The 22,993-nt window shown below is 24.2% G+C and overlaps 2 protein-coding genes across 2 annotated transcripts; one reads left to right on the top strand and one right to left on the bottom strand.

The window, feature by feature from the left end:
• On the top strand, nucleotides 1–5,682 carry LOC126555929 (uncharacterized). The gene is made up of 4 exons (XM_050211015.1): nucleotides 1–168; nucleotides 246–453; nucleotides 3,855–4,124; nucleotides 5,308–5,682. Exons 1-4 carry the CDS (start codon nucleotides 61–63, stop codon nucleotides 5,451–5,453), a joined length of 732 nt encoding a protein of 243 aa, XP_050066972.1. The 5' UTR covers nucleotides 1–60; the 3' UTR covers nucleotides 5,454–5,682.
• A 6,882-nt stretch (nucleotides 5,683–12,564) lies between these two features.
• On the bottom strand, nucleotides 12,565–19,244 carry LOC114126643 (fatty acyl-CoA reductase wat-like). The gene is made up of 8 exons (XM_050198634.1): nucleotides 18,609–19,244; nucleotides 16,554–16,802; nucleotides 14,647–14,795; nucleotides 14,452–14,561; nucleotides 14,157–14,358; nucleotides 13,531–13,773; nucleotides 13,202–13,459; nucleotides 12,565–12,935 (listed from the first exon to the last, which is right to left on the bottom strand). The coding sequence occupies exons 1-8, from the start codon at nucleotides 18,972–18,974 to the stop codon at nucleotides 12,845–12,847; spliced, it is 1,668 nt and encodes a 555-aa protein (XP_050054591.1). The 5' UTR covers nucleotides 18,975–19,244; the 3' UTR covers nucleotides 12,565–12,844.
• Nucleotides 19,245–22,993: the final 3,749 nt, after the last annotated feature.

The following is a 22,993-nucleotide window of genomic DNA, read 5'->3' on the forward strand; positions in this document are numbered from 1 at the left end:
TTCAACTTTTGTAGTATAAAATATTTTTTCAAACAGAATTCATTAAAATATTCTAAAACTATGATATGCTGTATTTTCATAGGTCGTAGCTATCTATTTGTATTCATCTATATATTATTGCTATGCGTGGAAAGTATTATCACAAAAGATACCATTTCTTCGTTTGTTGTAATATTACATACTTATTGTGTTTTAAGGAAAATAAAATTGTATTAACAAGAAAAATATATTTTTTTTTATTATAGATCCCAAGTAAAGAAGCCAATCACAATAATAAAATACATTTTAATGATCAAAAAAAAAGGAAAATAGAATCAAACATAGTTAAACATGTAACAAAAAAAAATTTTATTTTGAATTTGCCTAACCGATGTATGGAAAATAAATTAAAATCATCTAAAAAAATTCAAAATCAAATCAAAGTAAAAAAAAGGGAGTCAGAATATTTTAAAAGTAAGAGTTAATACAAATTTTAGTTTTGATTAGAGAAATATAGCTATTATTTATACATAAATAGATATACAATGGTTATGGGATTTTATTTTTCGTTTGAACGGCTATCACGTTTCTGATCAAAAGTTCTATAAAAGTTACATAATTCCCTGTGATTAAAAAACAATAATGTAAAAATACTTCACATTTTGACTAAATATTAATATAAGTAAAATCTATGTATAAATAAACTACATTACCTATTAAAAAAATACGTTTAAGTGATTATAGTAATAATAATACCTACCAAAACATAATATAATATATGACAATGAAATAGCCAAGTAATCAAATTTAAAAAGGTTAGGTCAATGGGTATCGCTCTGCTGTACATTAGGTCTAGGGATCGAATGGATCACTATTAAATGTGTGTTAAATTTGAATTCAATAATAATCATTGTATATCAAAAACGATTCTGAGCGGTGACGGCTTGTCAACTTATATCACTAAGTATATTTCATTATATATTTTTTATCTTAGATTCCCCGAAAACACAAACTAGGCTTTTATTTTTACACATCAAAGTACCAGAAATCAAGGACGTTTCTGAAAATCGAAGCACTTTCATTGCCACAAAAAGTGTTTATAGACAAAAAATGATTGCATCATTGTAAAACCAATATTTTCATCGTTCAGAATCTAAAATGTATTATAATTTTAAATTAAATAAAAGCAATTTGATAACTGTCACATTTATTAAATTCCAAAATTAAAACTACAGTTAATAATATATCATAATATAATATTGTTAGATATATTCAGTTTAATGTATTACTACTTAGTAGTCGATATAATTATATAAATATATACTATATTATAATAATTAATAAATTAATTTTTTTATGAAATATTTAACAATCCTACAACGATATGTATTGGTTTATTTATAAATTTGACAATAATTTATAAAAGAAACGTTATTGAATAATAAAAGTGGTTTTATATATTTTATATTGGCTATAGTACCTATATATTATAATTATATATTGGTACTAATTACAATCATATGAGTATAGTATTTTATAGGTATCTACTACTATTATTACTAATATAGTTATGAATAACTTATGCTGGATTGTGTGAACAACTACTAAACATTTATGAATGAAATGTGAGCTATTGATTCCTTAAACATAATCTATAGTAGCCCACGATTGGTCTAATACATTTTATCGAAGCATCAATCAATTTTTCGTGGTGGTTAAATAAACATTTAAAATATGCATATTGCATTACATTACCTATATTTTAATAATAATACCATTAGTAGGTAGCTCAGTTTTCGAGTGAGTTGGTGTACAGGTGTTGGCATATCGCTTTGTTCAATATATAAATGTCTAAAATAAATGGGTGGTAATATTGTTTAATTAAACCTATACAAACGAATTCCTTCAGTTTTATTTCATTTTAAAAATACGTTTTAGCAATAAATTCATCCTGATAATGTATATAATATTTTTAGTACGAGTGATTATTTACAATTTTACAATATATAATATACAATTAATACAATGAGTAATAATTAATAAATATAAAATCAAATATAAGGACAGGGTGGCTTGTGAGTAAAAGGAATCCATTACCACTATAGGTACTTAAAAATTGATAACAAAAAACATTTAGTGGAGCTATCAAAATGTTGTCATAACACATCACGACCACCATAAATTATAACTTATGCTATTTATTATTAATGCTACTACCATGGAGTGTAATATAAAGTAAAGAAAAACTATTTGTGTGTATTATGATAGTACGAAGAACATTCATTATTCATGTATTCGAGAATACAGTACGGTTCAGTTTAATAGAAGTATATAATATACTTAATATTACTAAATATTACTACCTACTTTACTTAGGGCTGATAATTTAATTTTAAATGATGTAACATTAAAATAATAATTTACCCTACAATAATATAATAAAATTGAACAATCTGATTTTAAATTTAGGTTAAATGCAAAATTATTCAAATTAAATTACCCTTTTTAATTACTTGTTTTCCTAATTTTTGCGGAATCATTATCTCACTAATATTATTTAACCTTTTGATTATGTTAAATTATTATTTAAATTCAATTTTTTTTCCTTCGGACATAATAAGTACTATATTTTTATTCAATATAATATGCAAATATCGATGTATACTGATAATATTATAGCGTTATTTTAAATTATTGTTGAAAAGTTAAATTATATAATAGCGCATTGCATTTCCGTTTGATGTTATGTTGTTTTATTACACACTTATTTTGTATTTGCACCAGCGTGCTGTATAGTAATAGTAGATATGCAATTAATACATTTAGAACTAATTGTATTAAAATAATTCAATTCTTTATAACTTTCAACCTGTTCTTAATTATAATTAATACCCATTAATTATACTGATTTTACTAGATTTTAAAAAAATAAAAATAATTATTTTTAACGTCAATTTTCAAATTATGTAAATGAAAACACTAGCAATAACTAAAAAAAATATATAGTTTTTTATTTAACAGAAAAAAATTAAATTAAATTAAACGAAACAATAGGTATGTAAATAATAAATATATTTGAATGGACAACTATGAGATAGAGTTCAGTTTTGATATGGATGAATGTTGGTGTACCACATTTATTCAAATATTGTAAAACGACACAGTTTAAACTGTTTAAAGCAATAAAAACACACAGAAATACTTATATATATATATAATGAAAAACCATTAATATTTTATAAACTGCATTAATATTCAATAGAATTCAAAATCGGTAAAACATATTTTATTTATATAATATATTAATACGAGCTTTAATTAATATTAAATATATATATATAACATATTGTATAACGTAACTTAAATTATATTATTATTTATTATAGTTATGGGTAGGTTTACTAAATATCGTGGAAGTAGTGATGGGAAAGGTCTTATAGCAATTACTGATTAGGTATATTAAATATTATATTCATAATAATAATGTAAAAATTCGAATATCTTATGATTTTAAATATTTACTCAATCGTATTTCAAATTGAGATTTTCAGACGTGGTATATAAATATATATATTAAAGAGCAAGCATAAATTGTACACGTATATTTTAAAATATCAAAATTAAATAATCTTAACTTGATCGTTTTATACGTTAAAATAACTATTAAGGCTGCTGATTGCATTTTAAACTATAGCATAATAATTATAATAATAAATCATACGCTCGTTGTGTACACTTATTTATGAGTCGGGTTCTGGCAACTCTTAGACAAAAGTACGGAGAGAGTATTACAACGCATTATATTATTGTAACGAACTTCGTAATTTATTATATTTATCGACGTAACATTTGGCGTGTGTTATCGATATTCACAGCTGAACAGGTGCCTGCGAAGTCGGTTTGGGATTTTGGCGGCACTTGGTCGTCAAAACTGGCAGGCGTCCGGTTCGTCGTGGACACGCACAGCACAGTGGGCATAGACAATAGTATACCCGTCAAGGTATTAGACATGCCGGCTGGCACGAAATCAAACGGTTTCCTCAACAAGGATTGGATGGTCAAGGCCAGTGCGCAGTACAGCCGTCTCGGGCCGGTCTCGTTGTCTGCTATAAACAGAGCGGACAGGAACGTCGCCGTGTTTATCGGTAACTCGGGTTTCAGGGGGGGGGGCTTGTGCCCAAAACGAATCTTAAATAATAATCTGTTCATTGTAAAATAATATCAAATAAGTACGCATCTAAATACGAATTTATGTGATCGGCCGAATCGCACAAAATTCACCAATTCAATTTTTGATTCAGCCCGCATCGATATATAGACGAAATTATAGGTGGAAACCAGAGAGGTATTTAGCGCACTGAAATATTTTGTTATCACATCCAAATAATTTGATTTATCGTGATATCTGTTATGCTATATTATAATTTATTAATTTTTATAATGTGACGAACGATAAATTGACTACGGACTACTATAGAGATCAATTGATGATGAAGATTTAACAAATCAATTAAAACCCGAAAATACCATTTATGAATTATTTGCAATTAAAGACAAAAGAATTGCTTAGATATAGTTACCTACCTACTATAAATTCTTCATTTAAGCAATTAATTACAAGTATAGTGAAATAAGGAAATAAAGTCATTATATTTTGTATTGTAAGCTTTGTATCATTTTAGCGATCCTCAAATGTAAGACATAGTTGTGGCCTAGTCACGGTTCCCAATCCCTTTAATTAAAATACTTAATTATTTAAATATTTTAAGATTTTTCAAATACAAAGTATAATCGTATTATGTATATATTTATATGTGTACTTAGTAGTTAAAATCCATAGTTAAAAACGATTGGTTATTTAAGTATGATACAAAATACAAATTTTGATTTTGGCGATTGCTAGCAAGAAAATAAAACCAAGGACAGTATGAACAGGTTACGGTTTACCTAGCGAGATATGTAAATACCGATTTTCTGAAACGAGACCATATTATAGACAAGGACACTAAAAAATAATAGGAATTTTAGTAATGCAAGTAGGTACGTCACGTACGTAGTAAATGTGAACAAGAATAAAACCTGATTTCGTTTATAATTTTGTTGGATTCAAAATTGAGAACATTAATTTTAAAACACGAATTACTCGTAGCTTTGCTTATTTACTAAATAGTTGTAAATTGCTAATAATAATAAAAAAATTACTGAAATGAAATATATTTTTAAATATATTATTAAGTAGCTATACAGACATATAGTAGATATTGTGTATTTTAGAGAATTTATTAAACAGGAACAATATATAAATTATTATTTTGATTTACTTTTTAGGATTTGTAAACTCTCAAAACAATAAAGATTTTGTTACTGGTATGTGGTCTATGGGAAGAAACTGTAAAGATAATTTGGAGACTCATCAGTCAGTGTTTAACATACCGGATGTTCTGTTTAAAGACAGCAATGAACAAGGTGATTAAAAATTGAAACAATATGTTATTTTGTTAGTTCCTGTGACATAACTTAATAAGTGTCAGTTTTTATAAATACAATCTTGAGGTGTTTTCATTTAAATAATTATATACTTTTTCCGGAAATGTAGAAACGTGAAATATTAAATAGTTTTATTACTTTTTTTTAATGTATGATGTAATCGTTATTAACTATGATGAAAACATTATTTAATTTAATAATTTTGCATTATTACCGAGCACCTTCAACAACAGCATAGTACGAAAAATATTAATAAAGATATATTAATCAGTAATAATATCTGATACTTAACTGAAAAAAAATAAAATTAATTTAATTAAAAAAAAAAAAAACTATTTTATTTTAAAATAATATTTTGAAATATTTGTTAATTATTATTTTTTATTTTAAGAGTACTTATAATTTAATTGTTGAAGAAATGTACACTATGATATAAATAATGATACCTATCTAATATACATATCTGAATTTAAATATATTTATCAAGTATAACATGCAAATATTATTGCAAAATGTATGTGTAAACACTAATATATTAAAGTTAAAACATTAATTAGAGACGAGAAATTATAAAATTATAAATTCTATCATTGTTATCTAATATATCGTAAATATGTTTTTCTATTTTCTAATTGTAATTATTGCCCAAAAATATTACATAATAATAATTATAATAAAAATATGTACAAAATCATAATTATATTTCATAACTTTATACAAAATATAAGATTTAAATTGTTTTAAGATTCAATGTTTGATCAACATCTTACTTTGTTTAAAATGTATGATAAAAAAAAAGAATAATTTTGTACAAAGTAAATTTAACTAATTAAATATTGATATTATAAATATTATGTGCATAAATTGGATAATGTAGAAATTGAATTTTTTTTCATATAAAAAGTTTATAAGTTATAAATTATAACTCTTGATAAATCTATTAGTTATTTTATTTAGATTACTTTTGAAACTAAATTCATTAAAAACAATTACAGTATTAAATTTAACGAGTATGGATGGTAATATATACATTTATTCAGATAAGTTATTTTATTTTTTTCTATATAGGGTGATTCATTAACGTAAGATACCTACTTATTATTTCAAAAAGTTTTAGGTAACTTTTAAGAAATTTTTTTTTTGGAAATAATTTATTGAAATTTACAAATACTCTTAGCCCTTAGGATTTTTATTATTTTTTTTCTGTGACAAACTTATATCACATTAGGATTTTTATATGGTAACACCAATATTAAAAACCGTGTAATTATAAAACTTTTTATTTTAAGAATTTTCATTTAAATTATCAATTTTTATTCAATAATATTCGAGGTATAACACAATTATAGGAAAACCTTTATGTGTGTGTTTAAACCTGCTGCTCTTTCTATTTCATGGTTAATCATTCAAATTTCAGAACCAGAATAATCAAACGCTTATAAGCTTACTATATTACATAAACCATATAAACTGGTTGTGGGTGAGTGTAGTGTTGTCACGCTAAATACCAAAATATTTTTCAGAGATAATAAAACGTTAATTTATTTAGTATATACATATATCTATTCATATATTATTATATAATAAATTAAGAATATGTGAATAAATCATGAATAAAAATCTTCAGTATTAAAATTTGACAGTAAAATATTACTTATTACTCATATTAGTATTATTACAATAAATATGTATTAAAGGTACTAATACGATACTATACTATTAATACTTTAATTATCTTTTAACTGAGATGAGTATACACAATATTTAACTTCTAGTCTTTGCTAACGAAAAATACTATAGCCCCTCCAAAAAATACTTAACTTTAAAGATCTATATATATATATATTTGAAATTGTACACATGAGTTACTAGATAAAAATCAAAAATTGACTCTAGTAGTCTTGGTTCACACACAAAAATAAAGGTGAAGAATATAATGCGTAAAAAAAATATCGAAATATTGCAAAATGTTGAAACCCAAAAATTTAAAAAATTTAAAAAATTTAAATTTTTTTTGAAATATGAATGATGGCTTACGTTAAATTAATCACTTTGTACATAATATGGTTATAAAGACATCGAGCCATATCCGTTTCCTTTCATAAATGGTTTTAAAACGCAAGTACTTACCACTTAATTCAAATTAACACATTCACTATAGATCTCCAGACTATAGTGTGGAGTAATATCACTCGGCACTTACTATACAACAAAGCAATCACATTTTTTTTCTTATTTTTTGTTTTTAATTGGAGTAATGTTAAAATTAATGTACCTAGATTAAAAAAAAATCCAACAATGTTCAAAAATCCCATGTGTCTAATTTTTAAGTTGTTTTTTTTTAAGATTGTGCTGCATCTATAATGCCAATTTTGTGTACCTATTGAAATCTTGTTTTTTATTGATATGTCTGAAGCATAAATTTTCTACATTATTATTATACTTATAATGGAGATAACAGGATAACATGTTATACAATTTATGGTCAATATAGAAAATGTGATTCAATAAGTTATCAAAACTGTAAAATAAGTAACTAATTACAAATATATCAAGGAAATACTAACTGTGATGAAACAAATATAGTAAAACAATGTTTTACATTTCAAGGCCATTACAAATTAAATAAGGATTTATCTACCTAAAATATGAATTTGGAGTTCGATATTCTAGAAACTAGATACAACAAGTATTTAAACTTATATAATACTATAAAATAAAATATTTTTATTCATCTTTAAACATAATAAACACAAGAACTGATGATTTATTACATCAGTTTCGCGGAAACATAACGTTTATTCCTATTTACAAAGGCGTTTTCAAAAACTCAAGGCTAATTTTAAACTAAACTTATACTTATATTACGAATATGAACAGGTTAGGTATGCTATATGGTAAATTTGTATTGCCTAACAGGCTTAAGCATTACATACACAGTACACACAATACTTTCGATAATAATTTGCTTAACCCTAACAAAATATCAATAATAACAGTATGAACAGGTATAATGTAAGACTAAGTCCATCTACCAATCTTTCTCCTAAAAATTATTTTTTCTTATACCATTAATGGTTTATTACTGAATTAAAATATAACACATTCATGATTCATGACAGTAACCTATTCAATACAAAGAATGAGTTTTTTATTAATTAAATTAAAATAATGTATAAGGTAACCTAATAAAATCATCATATATAATATCATTAATTATATATGTACCTAATTTAATTACGTTATTACTTATTGTTATTAGAAACGTTCTATAATAAATTGTCAATATTGTGAAAATAATATTTACATAAAAAATCACATTATATAATAATCATAACTTAAAATAGAACTCTTAAAATCAGATTTCTAGGAAACAATAATATTTTAAACTTATTTCGTTTTTACTTTCTTTCTACAGTTCATGTTGCTCTTCTCCAAGATTTACTAAACTAGACCAAATAAAGTAAAAATTCAAAAAATTGCTCAATTTATATTTACATGTATTATTATGTCTACTTAAAAATTATGGAATCTATTGCGTTGCACATTCTTTCTATCTAAAGTAGTATTCTATCAATGAAATCATCACTGACTATATCTATATCTTTAAATTGTAATTGTATTTTTATTTTTTATTTTTTAAGTTCTAAATATAAAATATTTCAAGTTGTACCATTATACACACCTACGGAAAATAAAAGTAACCTCGAACTCATATATAATTATATAGGTTAAATTCTAAGATGATTATAATATTGTAAAGGTACTATAATAGCTTAGTTAATTATTAAGAATTTCTATTGTTTTTGTTGTTATATATCTTGTGAGAAAACACTTTAAATCTTGATACTATAGCGGAGAAATATCACAATGCAATATGTACACGTATTTATTATTATGTTTCAAAATTTCAAATAATGCGCATATTATTAAACCTAATAATATTTTGAAATTTAATTAGTGACTAGTGTTCTTGAAAACGAATAATACGAATACGAGTAATACTTCTGTTAAAAATTCATAGATTGACAAATTTTGTTTTAGCTTCAAAATATTTACGAGATACTGAAGTTATCCATGAATATAAAGTGATTAAAATGATCATTAAAACATAAATTTGTTCACGTTCTATGTAAAAATATTCATAGTTTACTTTCTTTAATCTTAAATTTACATACTATATCAAAATTTATATAAATTGTTATTATAACATTTTTTTTTTGTTTTTCACATATATCTATAATTTAGTATGTTATACACAACACACAAAATCTATTGATAGATGATAGTTAAAATTAATTTAAGTGCAGTAGTTTTAGCTAGCACAATATATTGCATTTGGTTTTTTTTTAAGTTTATTTAATTAAAATATAATCTTAAATGGTATTTTTATTAATCTTTTTGTTACCAAATTTAGCAATAAATAAAAAAGAGTCAATAATACATACATTGTACATAGAAAAAGTGATCAATGTTGAAAATGTCCACTTGGAAACTTGTAAGTAGCGATTATTAGGTTGGTAGGATCACCGTTACCTATCGTGCTCATTAGTCATTATATTTGAAGCAATTGTGTTAATTTCATTTAAATTCAACTTATTTTTAGAATTTTGAGCAAAATCAATATATAATATCAACTATATTAAATTTAAATATATAGTAAATACAATCTATAAAAAAAAATTGCATACAAAAATATTAAAAACTTTCTTTGAAGTTTTGAACACAAGAAAGAATTTTAAAGTTCACCAAAAATGTGGTTTTTGGTCGAGTTTCTTTTATATTTTTTAATCATGGGATTTCATTTAGAACACTGATTTTATATAGATATACATACTATATTATTCACTATTTTTATATTCATAATATCTTAATAATTAAATAAAAAAAAATTATCAAAATGTAATTTTTTGATTTCTATTGATAATTTACATATTTCATGTGTAGGTATAAAGTGTTGACATTTTAATACAAGATAACTTTTAAAGTAGTTTTATGTTCAGTAAAATATTTAATTTTTAATTCTAGATGTATAAAGTATGAATATTACATTACTACATTTAACTGATCTTCGGTTAGAATTATTTTTGGAGTGCATAGATTTATACTGCTTTCAAATTTATAATTTATTATTATTATAATAATACATTCTTCATTCTACGCCTAAGTGAAAAAAAAAGATAAGAGTCCTTGAAATCAGACTTCTGATTCTCTTTGCATTTATGAATATAAAATGACAAGAACATTCTTATTAATTCGTTCATTATCTAGATGATTACCGCAAAACATTAGTTATTATTAATGAGATCTTTATAAGTATTACAAACACTTTTTTATGAATTTAAAAAAAAACGTAATGCATTGTTTTTTAATGATAATTACGAGCGGTCTAATGTCAGTACTTTCTTTGATTGTTGTGTAATTAGGACTTGTTTAATAATATCAATATTTATCCTCATGTTTTTATTATATAATTATATCACGTTATGAATTACGATGTATATGAAGTATATGACAGTTAAATTAAATTATTTATTTTTATTAGCTAAGAAAACAAAACAGTTATTATCATTAGATATAATTTTAGACTATGCATGATCAGATATACTCATCATTATTATTATATACACTATACAGTGAATAATTAAAGCCCTAAAACAAAAATCCTCAGTTTTCGACTGATTTTCATAAAATTGTCGATAACAGATTCAGCAAAATCCGTAATGTCTTCATAGGTTACTCTTTAATATTTATTTTAAATTTACAACACTGATTAAATGTTGAATATAGTAAGCTCACAAATAGTTAACATTTTATAAATATATATTGTTGTCATCAGTTAAAGAAAAGAAATAAGTTATTATGATCAAATATAATTTTAGACCTGTATTTTATATTTGGTCTAAACAGTCCAAATAATTGGGTTAAAACATGTTAATGGCCAATTAAATTAACACCGTATAGGATCAACGAATGTCTAATATTATTATTTAGTGCAACTACTTACTTAATTTTTTTTTTTTTTCAAAAATTGAATGCCCTTGAATTAATGCTCAACTAATTTTTGGTAAAGCATGTCAAAATAAATTTATTACTGATGTAGTTAGTGATGTACTTTCTTAGTATCCTATACAAGTCCTTGATAAAATTATTAGTTCAGTTACTATACGTCGTATTGACAAATTTTTATACAGTTAATTACTTTTCGTATTTTTAAATTTAAGATTGGCTCTACAATGATGTGTTTTTTCTGTATAACGTGTAAACAATTTTTTTAGAGAGAATTATAAAATTGTCATTTTTACAAAATGTTTATTTTAAAATTTTTTGTGATAACATTTTTAAACTATTTTGACTCTTTTTGAGTTATATGTATAGGTATATTGTCATTTGACATTTCTCATTTAATTTAGTTTTTACTTTTTATAAATGTTGATAAAAATGTATGACTAGGTCAAAAACTTTGAAAATATATTACAGATTCCTAACAAGTTATTATTGATATATCTAATAAAAAAAAATTATCGTTAATCTACAAATATTTTTTATGAGTGTCTGGAAAAATTTAAATTTGAACTAAATTTGAACTAAATTAGATATTTACAAGTAAAATAACGATTTATTATCAATTTTTTTTTTTATTTTGTATTATTTTTGATACATAAAAACGAATAACTGTAGATACTTTATATTTTTATTAAACGTTTATATTATTATTATTATTGATTACACATCGTACACTTTTTAAATATTGACGGAAATGGTTCATTTTGAGTTATTTATAAACATTTAAAATTTAATTTTTTAGTTTTTTCTTCTATAAATAATGTTGATAAATAATTTTGGCTCGGCTAAAAAACTTGAAAACTGAATACAAGTTTCCTTGCAAATTTAAAAATGTTTATTTACGATTATTGAATAGAAATTTTAAGTTCAAATGTATATGAAATTAAATATTTAAGTGAAAAATTATCATTGAACTCCATACATAGTGGTACTCAATTACGAGGTACATTAGTGAGGTTATCTATTTTCCTTCTTATAATATATTATGTTTATGAATAGATGTATAAATACTAAAATGAAAACAAGTAAATATATCGTTTTTTTAATTTTTATTTTATACTTATAACATAATACTAAGTACTAACTAACACGAATATACAATATATTGATACATTATTTGTTCAGTCTTGGATAGTAACATTCCATCTACTTAAATTATCGTAAACAAAATGATGATTTATAATTAATCCCATAAGCTTTACCCTATTATGTACGTTTGATTCATGTAACAATGAATCACAAATCATAAATAGTTAAATATTATTTAACAATAAAAATATAGGTCACATAAATAGATTTAATAGGTACACGTCTAATTAAAACACAAGTTGATGATGAACCAGCAAATCCTCAAAAACACTATTGCCACAACTGTTTTTAATAGTAAGTGAGCTTTGCGTAATCTGAAAACAATTAAAATATTTATTTAGAATAAAATCAATAAATAATAAGTGTAAAAATAAACCAAGCAGTAGTGGTAACTACATACTATAATTTAGATTTATTAAAAATGTTACAACTTGATTTAATTATGAATTAATGTATTGATCAATAAAAATTGGTACAAAATTGAACATGGAAGTTAATAAATACTGTATAGTGTACAGTTGACCATTTTTATTATTTTATCAACACAATAATTTATTAAAATTTCCATGAATCCACTTACTTTTCCCATTTGATTCTTGCGCTTTTAATTGTATGAATGTCATCTTTCACTAAGTATAAACGTAAACCAATAGCACAAGCTCGTGCATAATAATCCCAGGACATTTCTTTTATGTCAAAAAAGAACGTTTTTTTATCAGCTTCTGACATTTCTTTCCACAGTGAACTGGTGTTATTGTCATTGAATTCCCATTGATTATTTGCAAAGAAAGCTAGTGCAGCGTTGGCTTTTTTCATTTTTTTATAGATATTAGTAAGCCTGTAAATAATTAAGACATTAATCTATATTGTATAAATATTTTTATTATACGCATTTTGTTTTATCCTTACATTGGCTTCCTGCCAGTCATCTGACATAAAAAGTCCAAAAAGTAACCGGGAATTGTGTGGAATAATAAGAACAACAAGGAATATAGATATGGGTTATTAGTTGGCATAAACGAGTAGTACCAAACTGCATTGATGGTGGGCCAATTAGGTAGTCCGTATTTTTTGATGACTTCGAAGAAATTTTCTAAATTTATTGGATTCTGCTTGGAACTGACGTAATTAAAAATAGGTGGATTTGATTCACTGAAAAAAAAATAGTAAATAAATGATAACGTATTTAAAACAAAATAATATAATATTTATTTAACCTTCAACTTAAATTTACAAAAACTTCAAAACTCGATAAGATATATTCGATCATTTTAACGCGTGTTATTGTAAGTGTCGAATCTATCGAAAAAAAATCTTTTTACTAATTATATATTTTATTTTTTTATTTTAAGATAAGTTTTTTTTGCGGTTATTGATTGTATAGGATTTCAATTCTGATTCTTGAGAGTGATAAATAAAATAGCAAATACTTTAGATAAATTAAGATCAACTTTTAAAGATTAGTTGTCAGTCAATGCTAAATTCTAACTGGTTAATAATATCCATCAAAAAAATTATGTTTATCGATAACTTACATTGTTGGTATACTTTTGCTGACTTTATAAGCCGAACATATCAGTGCATTAACAACCAGATCTACTGGAACTAAGTCAACGACCTTGGTAACATCACAGTGATGTGTGTGAAGTACACCGGCGCCGACTCCCACAATCATACCAATGGGTCCATAAACATTATCGATCCAACCTCGAACAGGTTCATTGTATGTCGAAATAACTGCAATAAAGTAATAATGTTTAAATTATAAAATTATAAAATATATTTACAATATATTCATATTATCAACAAATTGCAATGTACACAACTTACCGACTGATGGTCTGAATATTCCAAACGGCAGTCCAGTAGACTCGTGTTTAGCTAAATCTTCGGCTAAAGCTTTTGTGAAAGTATACGTGTTTGGCCAACCAGCAGTTAAGCTGAAAGTTTAATTATACTTGTTAAAAATATTCATATTACATTGTATATTATTATAGATTTGTATAAAAATATTAATTTACGTACCTAGGTGTGATTTTTTCTAATTTTTTATCGTCGTTTGCCGAAGTCACCAAGGATATCACTCCATCGTAATTATATGGGGCTCCATAAAATTTTTCCTCGATTTTACTGTGTACACAATTAGCATACGCAGTTGATACGTACATACATGCCTATAAACATTTATTTTAATAAAAAAAAAAAATTAATTTATTGCATTTTAATTACAATAATAATTAGTTTAAAGGTTAAAACTTTATGAAAGGAATAAGTATATTGATAAATTACAATATTAATCTATTGTTAAATATACCTAAAATATTATTATAAAAATAAAATTGTCTTTAATTATTTATACTGGTCAACAGATACAAGTATATCATATAATAACAGTGAGTATACCTAAAATAAAATATATACAAACATTAAATATCTAAGAAGATAGAATGAACTAAAACAGCTAATAAATTAATGTTTCGAGAGCAAAAGTAGACTAACAAAACTATAAAAAAATAAAATAAATTGTATTTAATTATAATCGAATTTACTGTTCTCAAATGTAATTAGACATTGACGCATGTAAATGTTAATACACACTTTTAAAATTATTTTTATTAGATTACAACTTAGAACTATATAATATACTTCTGACCAACGTTATTGTGTTAATTTACTTTTTAAAAAATAAAAAAAACACATAATAGGTAAGATCAAGTTACCAGTTTGAATACAATTCCAATATTATAAATGCATAAAGCAGGAACTAAAACCAGTATCAGTTAAGATACATTATTGTACTACGAGGAAAAATCTGCCTACGACTTGCTTTGATTTCAGTGTCATTCCAAGACCTTCAATGCAAAACATGACTAGAACTAGATTTTGAAGTCGTTGACCATACGGAATACCTACATTTTTACAGATATTTATTCATGATTAAGTACGTACGAATAAAATGAATCTTATACAACCAATAATCGTAAGAAAAAAATATTTATCTACACATACTCTGTGCTAAGTTATACACAATATTTATTTTTAACGTAAATACCTATGATGAAAATTATTTCTATGTGTCATTGTGTAATTAGATACCTACAATCAAATGTACACTACTTAACCGGAATTGTACTGATTTTACATAAATAATATATATTGTGTATAATATGCTTGTGATGATCTTCATTCATTTAGCTATTTTATCGTTATCGTAACATTGTTGGCATTTAGTTCTAGGTATTGAGGATATTTTAAGACTTAAGCGGGTTTATAAAGTTGAGTACCTTGAAGGTCTGAAATAAATTATTCATAAATTCTAACTATAATATGTCTTTTTTTACTCCTCTCTGGACACAAATATTTTAGGCATTCAGCCCCTACCATCGCTACCATTTTTCTTTCCTAAATAACTAAATTACGAGTATAATGTCCCGACGAATAATTTGGAATACATTTTAACTGATAAATTTTTCATGAGTTATTTAGCTTCAAACAATTTGTTTATCTGTTATCATTTATTGTTATTGTTAAATACAATTGTTCAATCATTGTGATTTGTCGCAATTTAATATTTATGTAGTCAAATTGCATGATATAAATTGTGATTTGATAAAAACCTAAAATGCTAAAATTAGAAAAAATTATAAAGTAAAGTAATAAATGGCTGTTAAAAAAAAATTTAATCATGGACCGAATAGATCAATACCCCTTTTTATATAACTATACGCCTATACACGTTCCAACAACACGTACAATGTAAATATTGTAACGACTGCGTCATTGTAGAATATTTTTTGCTTTTATTTTTTTTTTCTAACATTACGTAACTTATATTGATAATACCATTGTATTTTAATGATATTGACCCCTTTGAGCGTAGAAATATTGTCTAGTACGTTTTTAATTATTATCAAGTGTTAAATAATTGTTACCTTAAGATTAGTCATTTCTTTAGCTAGGCTTATAATTTCCCTTGTTCCAAGGACATTGATGTTGATTGCAGTGCGTATATGTTCGTCAAACCTGATTGTAGCTGCTGCATGGAATACAATATTCACATTTTCTGCCAATTTTTGTCTGTCGCAGGAAGATATACCTAATCCTGGCAAGGACGCATCACCAGCAATTGCAGATATCTTATGATAGAACTTTGGCCTCTCGTGTTTCAATCTCATAAACAACTAAAATATCATCACGAATATAATTTAGAATAAACGCATCAATAACTTTTATTTTTTTAATAAGTATAATTATTAATAATTTAATAACTATTAACTAGGCAGGTTTTAGTATTTTACCAATACATACTTAACATTGTTAAATATTATTCTTTGTGTGACAGAATGTGATGACACATCTTGGAATCATTAAAGTGCAATAATATATTTTATAATATTTAATATAATAATATATTAACGAAACAATAAGGGTCATCCGATGAATTATTTATTATTAATTTGTCGTTTCTTTATGAAAAATAAAGGTAAGCGGGCAAACCACTGCGACATCGATGTATGTGTTCAATAATAACGAACTATCAGTGACCCCATTTAGAAAAAATATATATGCATAGTAAGCACTCAATACTGTAAGTCACGTATCCTACTACAACTGATATATCCATAAATAATATTGTAGTAAGGTATTATCATAAGATGTATCTTTATATCTTAAAAACATTAATTAAAATGTTTAAATAGTTCTAAGCATTTTTATGATAGCATACGTCTACCGTAAATGCACTTTGATTTTTTCCAAGATAACAATGTAAAATGTTTTGAAAATTAACATAAGAAGAAAATGTTTTAAACTTCTAGTATAGTTAAATATTTTTTCTCAAAATATCCGCTCAACATTTATTGGCGAGAAAATGATGTTTTTATAACTAACCATCAAAGACATTATGAAGACGTTAATAAGTCAACTTTAAAACGTAGCTCTTATTTTTTCTTTTTTTCTATAAGTTATTTAGTATTAGAATTTTCAAAGAGAAAATGTAGTAAAATTAAACTAGCTTGTTTCTGTTATTTTGAAAAACAACATTATTTTATATTGTTTACAATAAAAATGTTGTTTTAATGTATCATTATATACCTAAATGTCTTAAATAGTATAAATAAATTGGTTTCTAATTATAGTAATATGAAAATATATCAGTGCTAAACATAATACCTTAAATTTAAATAATTAAGCATTTTAAACATACACTTTGCCTAGAAAAATTCGAATATCAATTTATAACGAACTTATAATTGAACAAAGAGTTATTTATTTAAGTTGGTCTAATATACTTGAGTATCTATAATTCAATTGTATTGAGATAAAATTTCTTGTTTAAAAATGTAAATGATTGAATAATGTGTTTTTATTATTTATTATACATTCATAAAATAATTTCTTTTCATGAAGAAAATATAACTGTATAAGTTTATGTAAATTAAGCTATTGTTTCGTACTGAAAACAAGTTATATCAAACGTATTACTATCAATAATATTAATTATTACCTTCTTTCTATTAATTATTCAAAAAATATTTACTACAATTTTTAATATATCTGCATGGTGATTAGAACATTCTAGATGTATCGACATTTAATTTATGATGGTCTTTAATGTTTGTTTTTAGTATTACAATGTTAATCATTTAATGCGTGGTTTAAGTATAAAATTCATTAAAATATTAATTTATAGTAAAACACTTAGATAACTACACTGATTTTAAATGTTTATAAATCAAGTAATATACACTTTTAGTTTTCAATTTTGAATTATTTATTTTTAACTGTAATAAATATATTTATAAAACTTATAAAACCTATCTAAATTTTTTAATTAATCAATAGGTATAAATAAAATAAAATTATTTTGTATATTAAAATATATGACATTTCATTATTTAGAAAACTTAAAAATCTTAATAAATTCTTAACTAAACTGTAAAGATTATTGTTATTTAAAATTAAATTTATTAATAAAATGGTCTTACCCTGTCTTCAAATATAGCATCGATACGTTCATTAACATCCTTGCCTTTCTTATTCCTAATCAACAAGTAGATATGCTTGAGATTTGGACACGATCTACTGAGCTTTTCGATCAACATTTTCCCCATAAATCCAGTTCCACCAGTTATGAAAATAGTAGCATCTTTATAAAACTCTTGCACATCGGATCTCGGTAGCTTGTCGGTTTCCGCTAAGGTTGTAGGATCTTCAAAACTCATTTCTCCGACCAATTGCAACGGGTTCAATGGAAATTCGTCCGTCACAATATCCTTCATAATTTCATCGTAGGTTTTTTTGGATTTTTTGGATTTTTTGAATTCGTTTTTTCGATATAGATCTAACGCCATTTTTCTGTATGGGTATAAACAACTTTGGGATTTTTTAAATATTACGATAATTAAGTGATTTTATGTTTTCATCCAACTCTAACAAAATGTCAATTAAATTGTATAAAACGGTCAATTAAAATATTACAAGTAAACGAATTTGAGTAAAAAAATATATAATAAAAAAAAACTCAACTACGTTTTACTTGAAATTCAAAAAAATAACACACTGCACAACCGTAAAGGTTTAAGCACTTGTGTATACTTTGGAGTGCGAATAACGTCTGAAGACAATTCTCACAAGCTTGTCTACATATTATTTATTTTTGTCCTTGAATTCCGCGTCAAATGTTCCTATTGGAGATCGTTGGCCGTGGGACGACTTCCTATCCTCACATTCAGTACAACTTAATTACTCGGTCAAGGTAATGTTAAGTATGAATTTCGATTTTTTTTTGAGATCACAAATAAAAAGCGACCATTTACATTAAATCTGCCTTTAATAATCTAAACAATTGCATCTTTTGTAGATTATAATAATACAATTCTAAATTCTACACATTTTTAAAAATGTCCGTAAGAACATTATTTTAGAATATTTAGTTAGAGTAAAACACAGTACCTAGAAGGCGGATTTGTTATCACTTATTAATTTGTCATGACAATTTTATTTACACATTATAAATAATACGTAAAATACAGTTTAAAAAGCAAAAGTGCATTATTTTTTTTTTTTTTTATATCAAATAAAAAAAATAACTACCATTTTAGATTCTAAGAATTGTTAATAGAAATTAAACAACACATTTTGATTTATTTTTTTCATTTAAATAAATTAATAATTATTATATATTATATTATAATAGCCTATAATTATAATTTATATGCTATATATATATATATGTATACATATTATTTGTACAAATAAATAAAAATGATTTTCTGTAAATGTAATACATCAAAATAAAATAAAATATACGCCAAATGGCTGTAACTACATTGGGTTTGTGTAAACAAAGCGTTTAAAACATACATATTATGTACACAGATTATAATTATAGTTTTCTAGTTTATATAATTTTGACAAATACTGAGACGTATTTAAATTATGTTTTGAATTTAAGTACAAAATTCAAATTTGTAGTTACAATTTATTTTTAAATGAAAAATATATCTCATAAGAGTTAAACTTAACAAAATTATTAATTCATAATGATTTTCAGCCAATACAGTTCAAAAATAAAAAAGAATATCAACAAAATTTTAAAAATCGCCAAATTTGCAATGAAAAACTAATGAAGTCACCCAGCTGTATAATTACTATAATTTCTGTCAACTGTAAAGTGTACCTCTTCATTGACTAGGTCACTGAAACGGATGTATTAAATTTGAATTCAATTATAAATCGTCGCTTACGAAAAACGATTCTGAGTGTTGACGGTGTCTGACTTTACTTCTAAATATATTTTATTATTAATTATTTTTTGTATAATTTATTTATGTACCTACCTATCTATAAAGTAGTAATTTAGTTTTCTGTTAATAAAACAAAAGATAGAACCATAATTTTCCAAAAATATATTGTTATGTTGACAGTTTGGTAATGTAAATGTATCGTAATATACGCAATTTATTATTTTCACAATAATATAATATGAAACAATATAATAAAACATGTCACGAAATATACTTAGTTTAAGTTATATAGACTGACAGACCGCCTACACATAGAATCGTTTTTCGTACCTATACAATGATAATATTATATCATCAAATCAAATTTAACACATCCATATTAGGACCGAATCTACATCTAATGTATGGTAGAGCGGTATCCACTTGTCTACGTTTTTTAAAATTATATTTTATGTTATTTCATCAAAAATATAATCATTACGTAATCTGTTCATATATAAAACAATAAATGAATGTGGTGATAAAAATAAATAAATAAAAAACATTAATTAAGAAGTGAAAAATACTCTCATCGAAATAATTTCAACAAAAATATGTATTTTATTGTTTTTATATAGCATGTAAAGTTGAAAAGTAAATTACGAGGGGCTTTATTTATTTTTCGATGGATAGGGCAAAATTATTAAGTTGTTTTATTTAAAAATAAACTGTGAACAATAAGTACTTCAAAATATTATAGGTGCTTTTAAATAAAACAGAAATGATTTTAAGAATTGTCCAGTAAATCCGCAGGAATATTTCAAAAACGCGAGATAAGTTAATTAATAATAAAATATATGATCAAAAAAATCAACTTTAAATAATCATATATTAAAAGGCAAATACATCAAGCTCTTCGTACAAGTTTGAATAATGAATATTCACATTAAATAATACATTTTTGAAAACATTCTCTAAGTTTTAAATCACAATAACTACAATTACTATTTTTAAAACATCCAATAAATATTATAGTTTACCGACCTCTTCAAGGATATATACCAAAAGTTATCAACTTTTTTTGACTCCTGGCACCTAAAGTATTTCAATATTAATATCATATTATCGGTACTTTATAGTAGTATATCAAGTATTTAGGTACTTATATTTTATAAAATATGAATTGAACATTACAGTTTTACCAAAGATTATATAAAACATAATAGTTTTTAAATAATTTGTAACTTATATAAGCTATTACATCATAGCTTTAAACACACACGCATTATTTTTCTCAAAATCAATGTTTTTAAACTGTGAAATTATGTATAATTGCTTTGCACTTGAATTACATCATCCTAGTTGAGAACTACTAGCGTATACAATAAGCTTGTGTGGGAATCCTAAAGATATTTTTTTTATAATTCTTAAAGTGTAGAAACTTCAAACGAATTCTCGAAAACATTAAATAAATAGCTTTCTAAACAATATAACACAAAAAAAGTTACATTTTTTTTACCTCCAGAAGATCGGGAAGCAAAACTTAACCCTCACAATATAAAAAATAGAATACTCCTAGAAACATCGAGTAAAATAAATTCTGGAACTTAAAATTTTAGATTCAAATTATTACGAAAAAATAAATCATAATAACTGACTACATAATTCTCATTTATTTATACTAAATTATAATTAAATATAAATGACATCACATACGAGTAACGAGTTATCAATTATTAATAATATTCATAACAATTTTTTGGTCTTTTTTGTTATTCAATTATTTTAGGGAGATTTTTTTTCAATAAAAACCATTCTAAAATAATAGGTATGTTAATTATGCACTAAAAACTAACCACAAATCCTCCGTGACGCTAATTTAAACTGCAGCAATAGCTGGACAAATACTCTATATAATAGTATTATATTATATTACAATAGAATTCATAGTGTAAAATATATTATATAATTATTTCAATCGAAGTGCCTAATATAATAAGTTATTAAATAAGAGACGATGACCGTGAAGACAATGTGATAGTTGCTGCCACAATGCCATGATAGAACTATCAGACTACCAAACACGAAAAATTAATTGATATTAGATTTGGAGAATAATTTTTACATACATTTTTTTTATCATTGAAACTAGCTTTTATTACAAAGTTTATTTTTAAATAATTATCCCATATTTTTAAAAAAATTATTAAATGTATAGAACTTGTTATACCGACAAAGATAAACTTCTAGCGACGTAAAGTTTTGTTATTTTTCCCAAACCTTTAACCAACGTTTTTAACACCGTCCATTATTTATTTATCACGTTAAACACTAAACACTATCAATATTCTCGATGTTTTAATATTACCTAATCAAATATTTTAGTTGTTAATTCTTTAAAAGAATATATTAGATTTTAGATTTTAAGCATATGGATGTTATATTATATAGATTTGATATTATAATGATGTGTTTTATCTAAAGATACTTTCTCGTATAAAAAATGTTCCAGTCGTCGATTTCGAGAAGGTTTCTGATAACAGATCAGATCAAGTTTTTTACATAGGTAGGCTAAAAACAGAAATTTCATGGTTTTTTTTAAATTAATTTGGAAAAAACAAAACAAAAAAAAATGTTGATTTGTT

The sequence above is a fragment of the Aphis gossypii genome, chromosome 1, assembly GCF_020184175.1.
Source record: "Aphis gossypii isolate Hap1 chromosome 1, ASM2018417v2, whole genome shotgun sequence".
Taxonomy (NCBI): Eukaryota; Metazoa; Arthropoda; class Insecta; order Hemiptera; family Aphididae; genus Aphis; species Aphis gossypii.

Excerpts from the sequence above, each read along its gene's own strand:
- LOC126555929 (XM_050211015.1), top strand. The coding sequence starts at position 61 with ATGATATGCTGTATTTTCATAGGTCGTAGCTATCTATTTGTATTCATC. Across the intron at positions 169-245 it reads ATACCATTTCTTCGTTTGTT|ATCCCAAGTAAAGAAGCCAA; the intron begins GTAATATTACAT and ends TTTTTATTATAG. Across the intron at positions 454-3,854 it reads GGAGTCAGAATATTTTAAAA|CTGAACAGGTGCCTGCGAAG; the intron begins GTAAGAGTTAAT and ends CGATATTCACAG.
- LOC114126643 (XM_050198634.1), bottom strand. The coding sequence starts at position 18,974 with ATGGCGTTAGATCTATATCGAAAAAACGAATTCAAAAAATCCAAAAAA. Across the intron at positions 13,774-14,156 it reads AGCAAAAGTATACCAACAAT|TGAATCAAATCCACCTATTT; the intron begins GTAAGTTATCGA and ends TTTTTTTTTCAG. Across the intron at positions 12,936-13,201 it reads GCAAGAATCAAATGGGAAAA|ATTACGCAAAGCTCACTTAC; the intron begins GTAAGTGGATTC and ends AATTGTTTTCAG.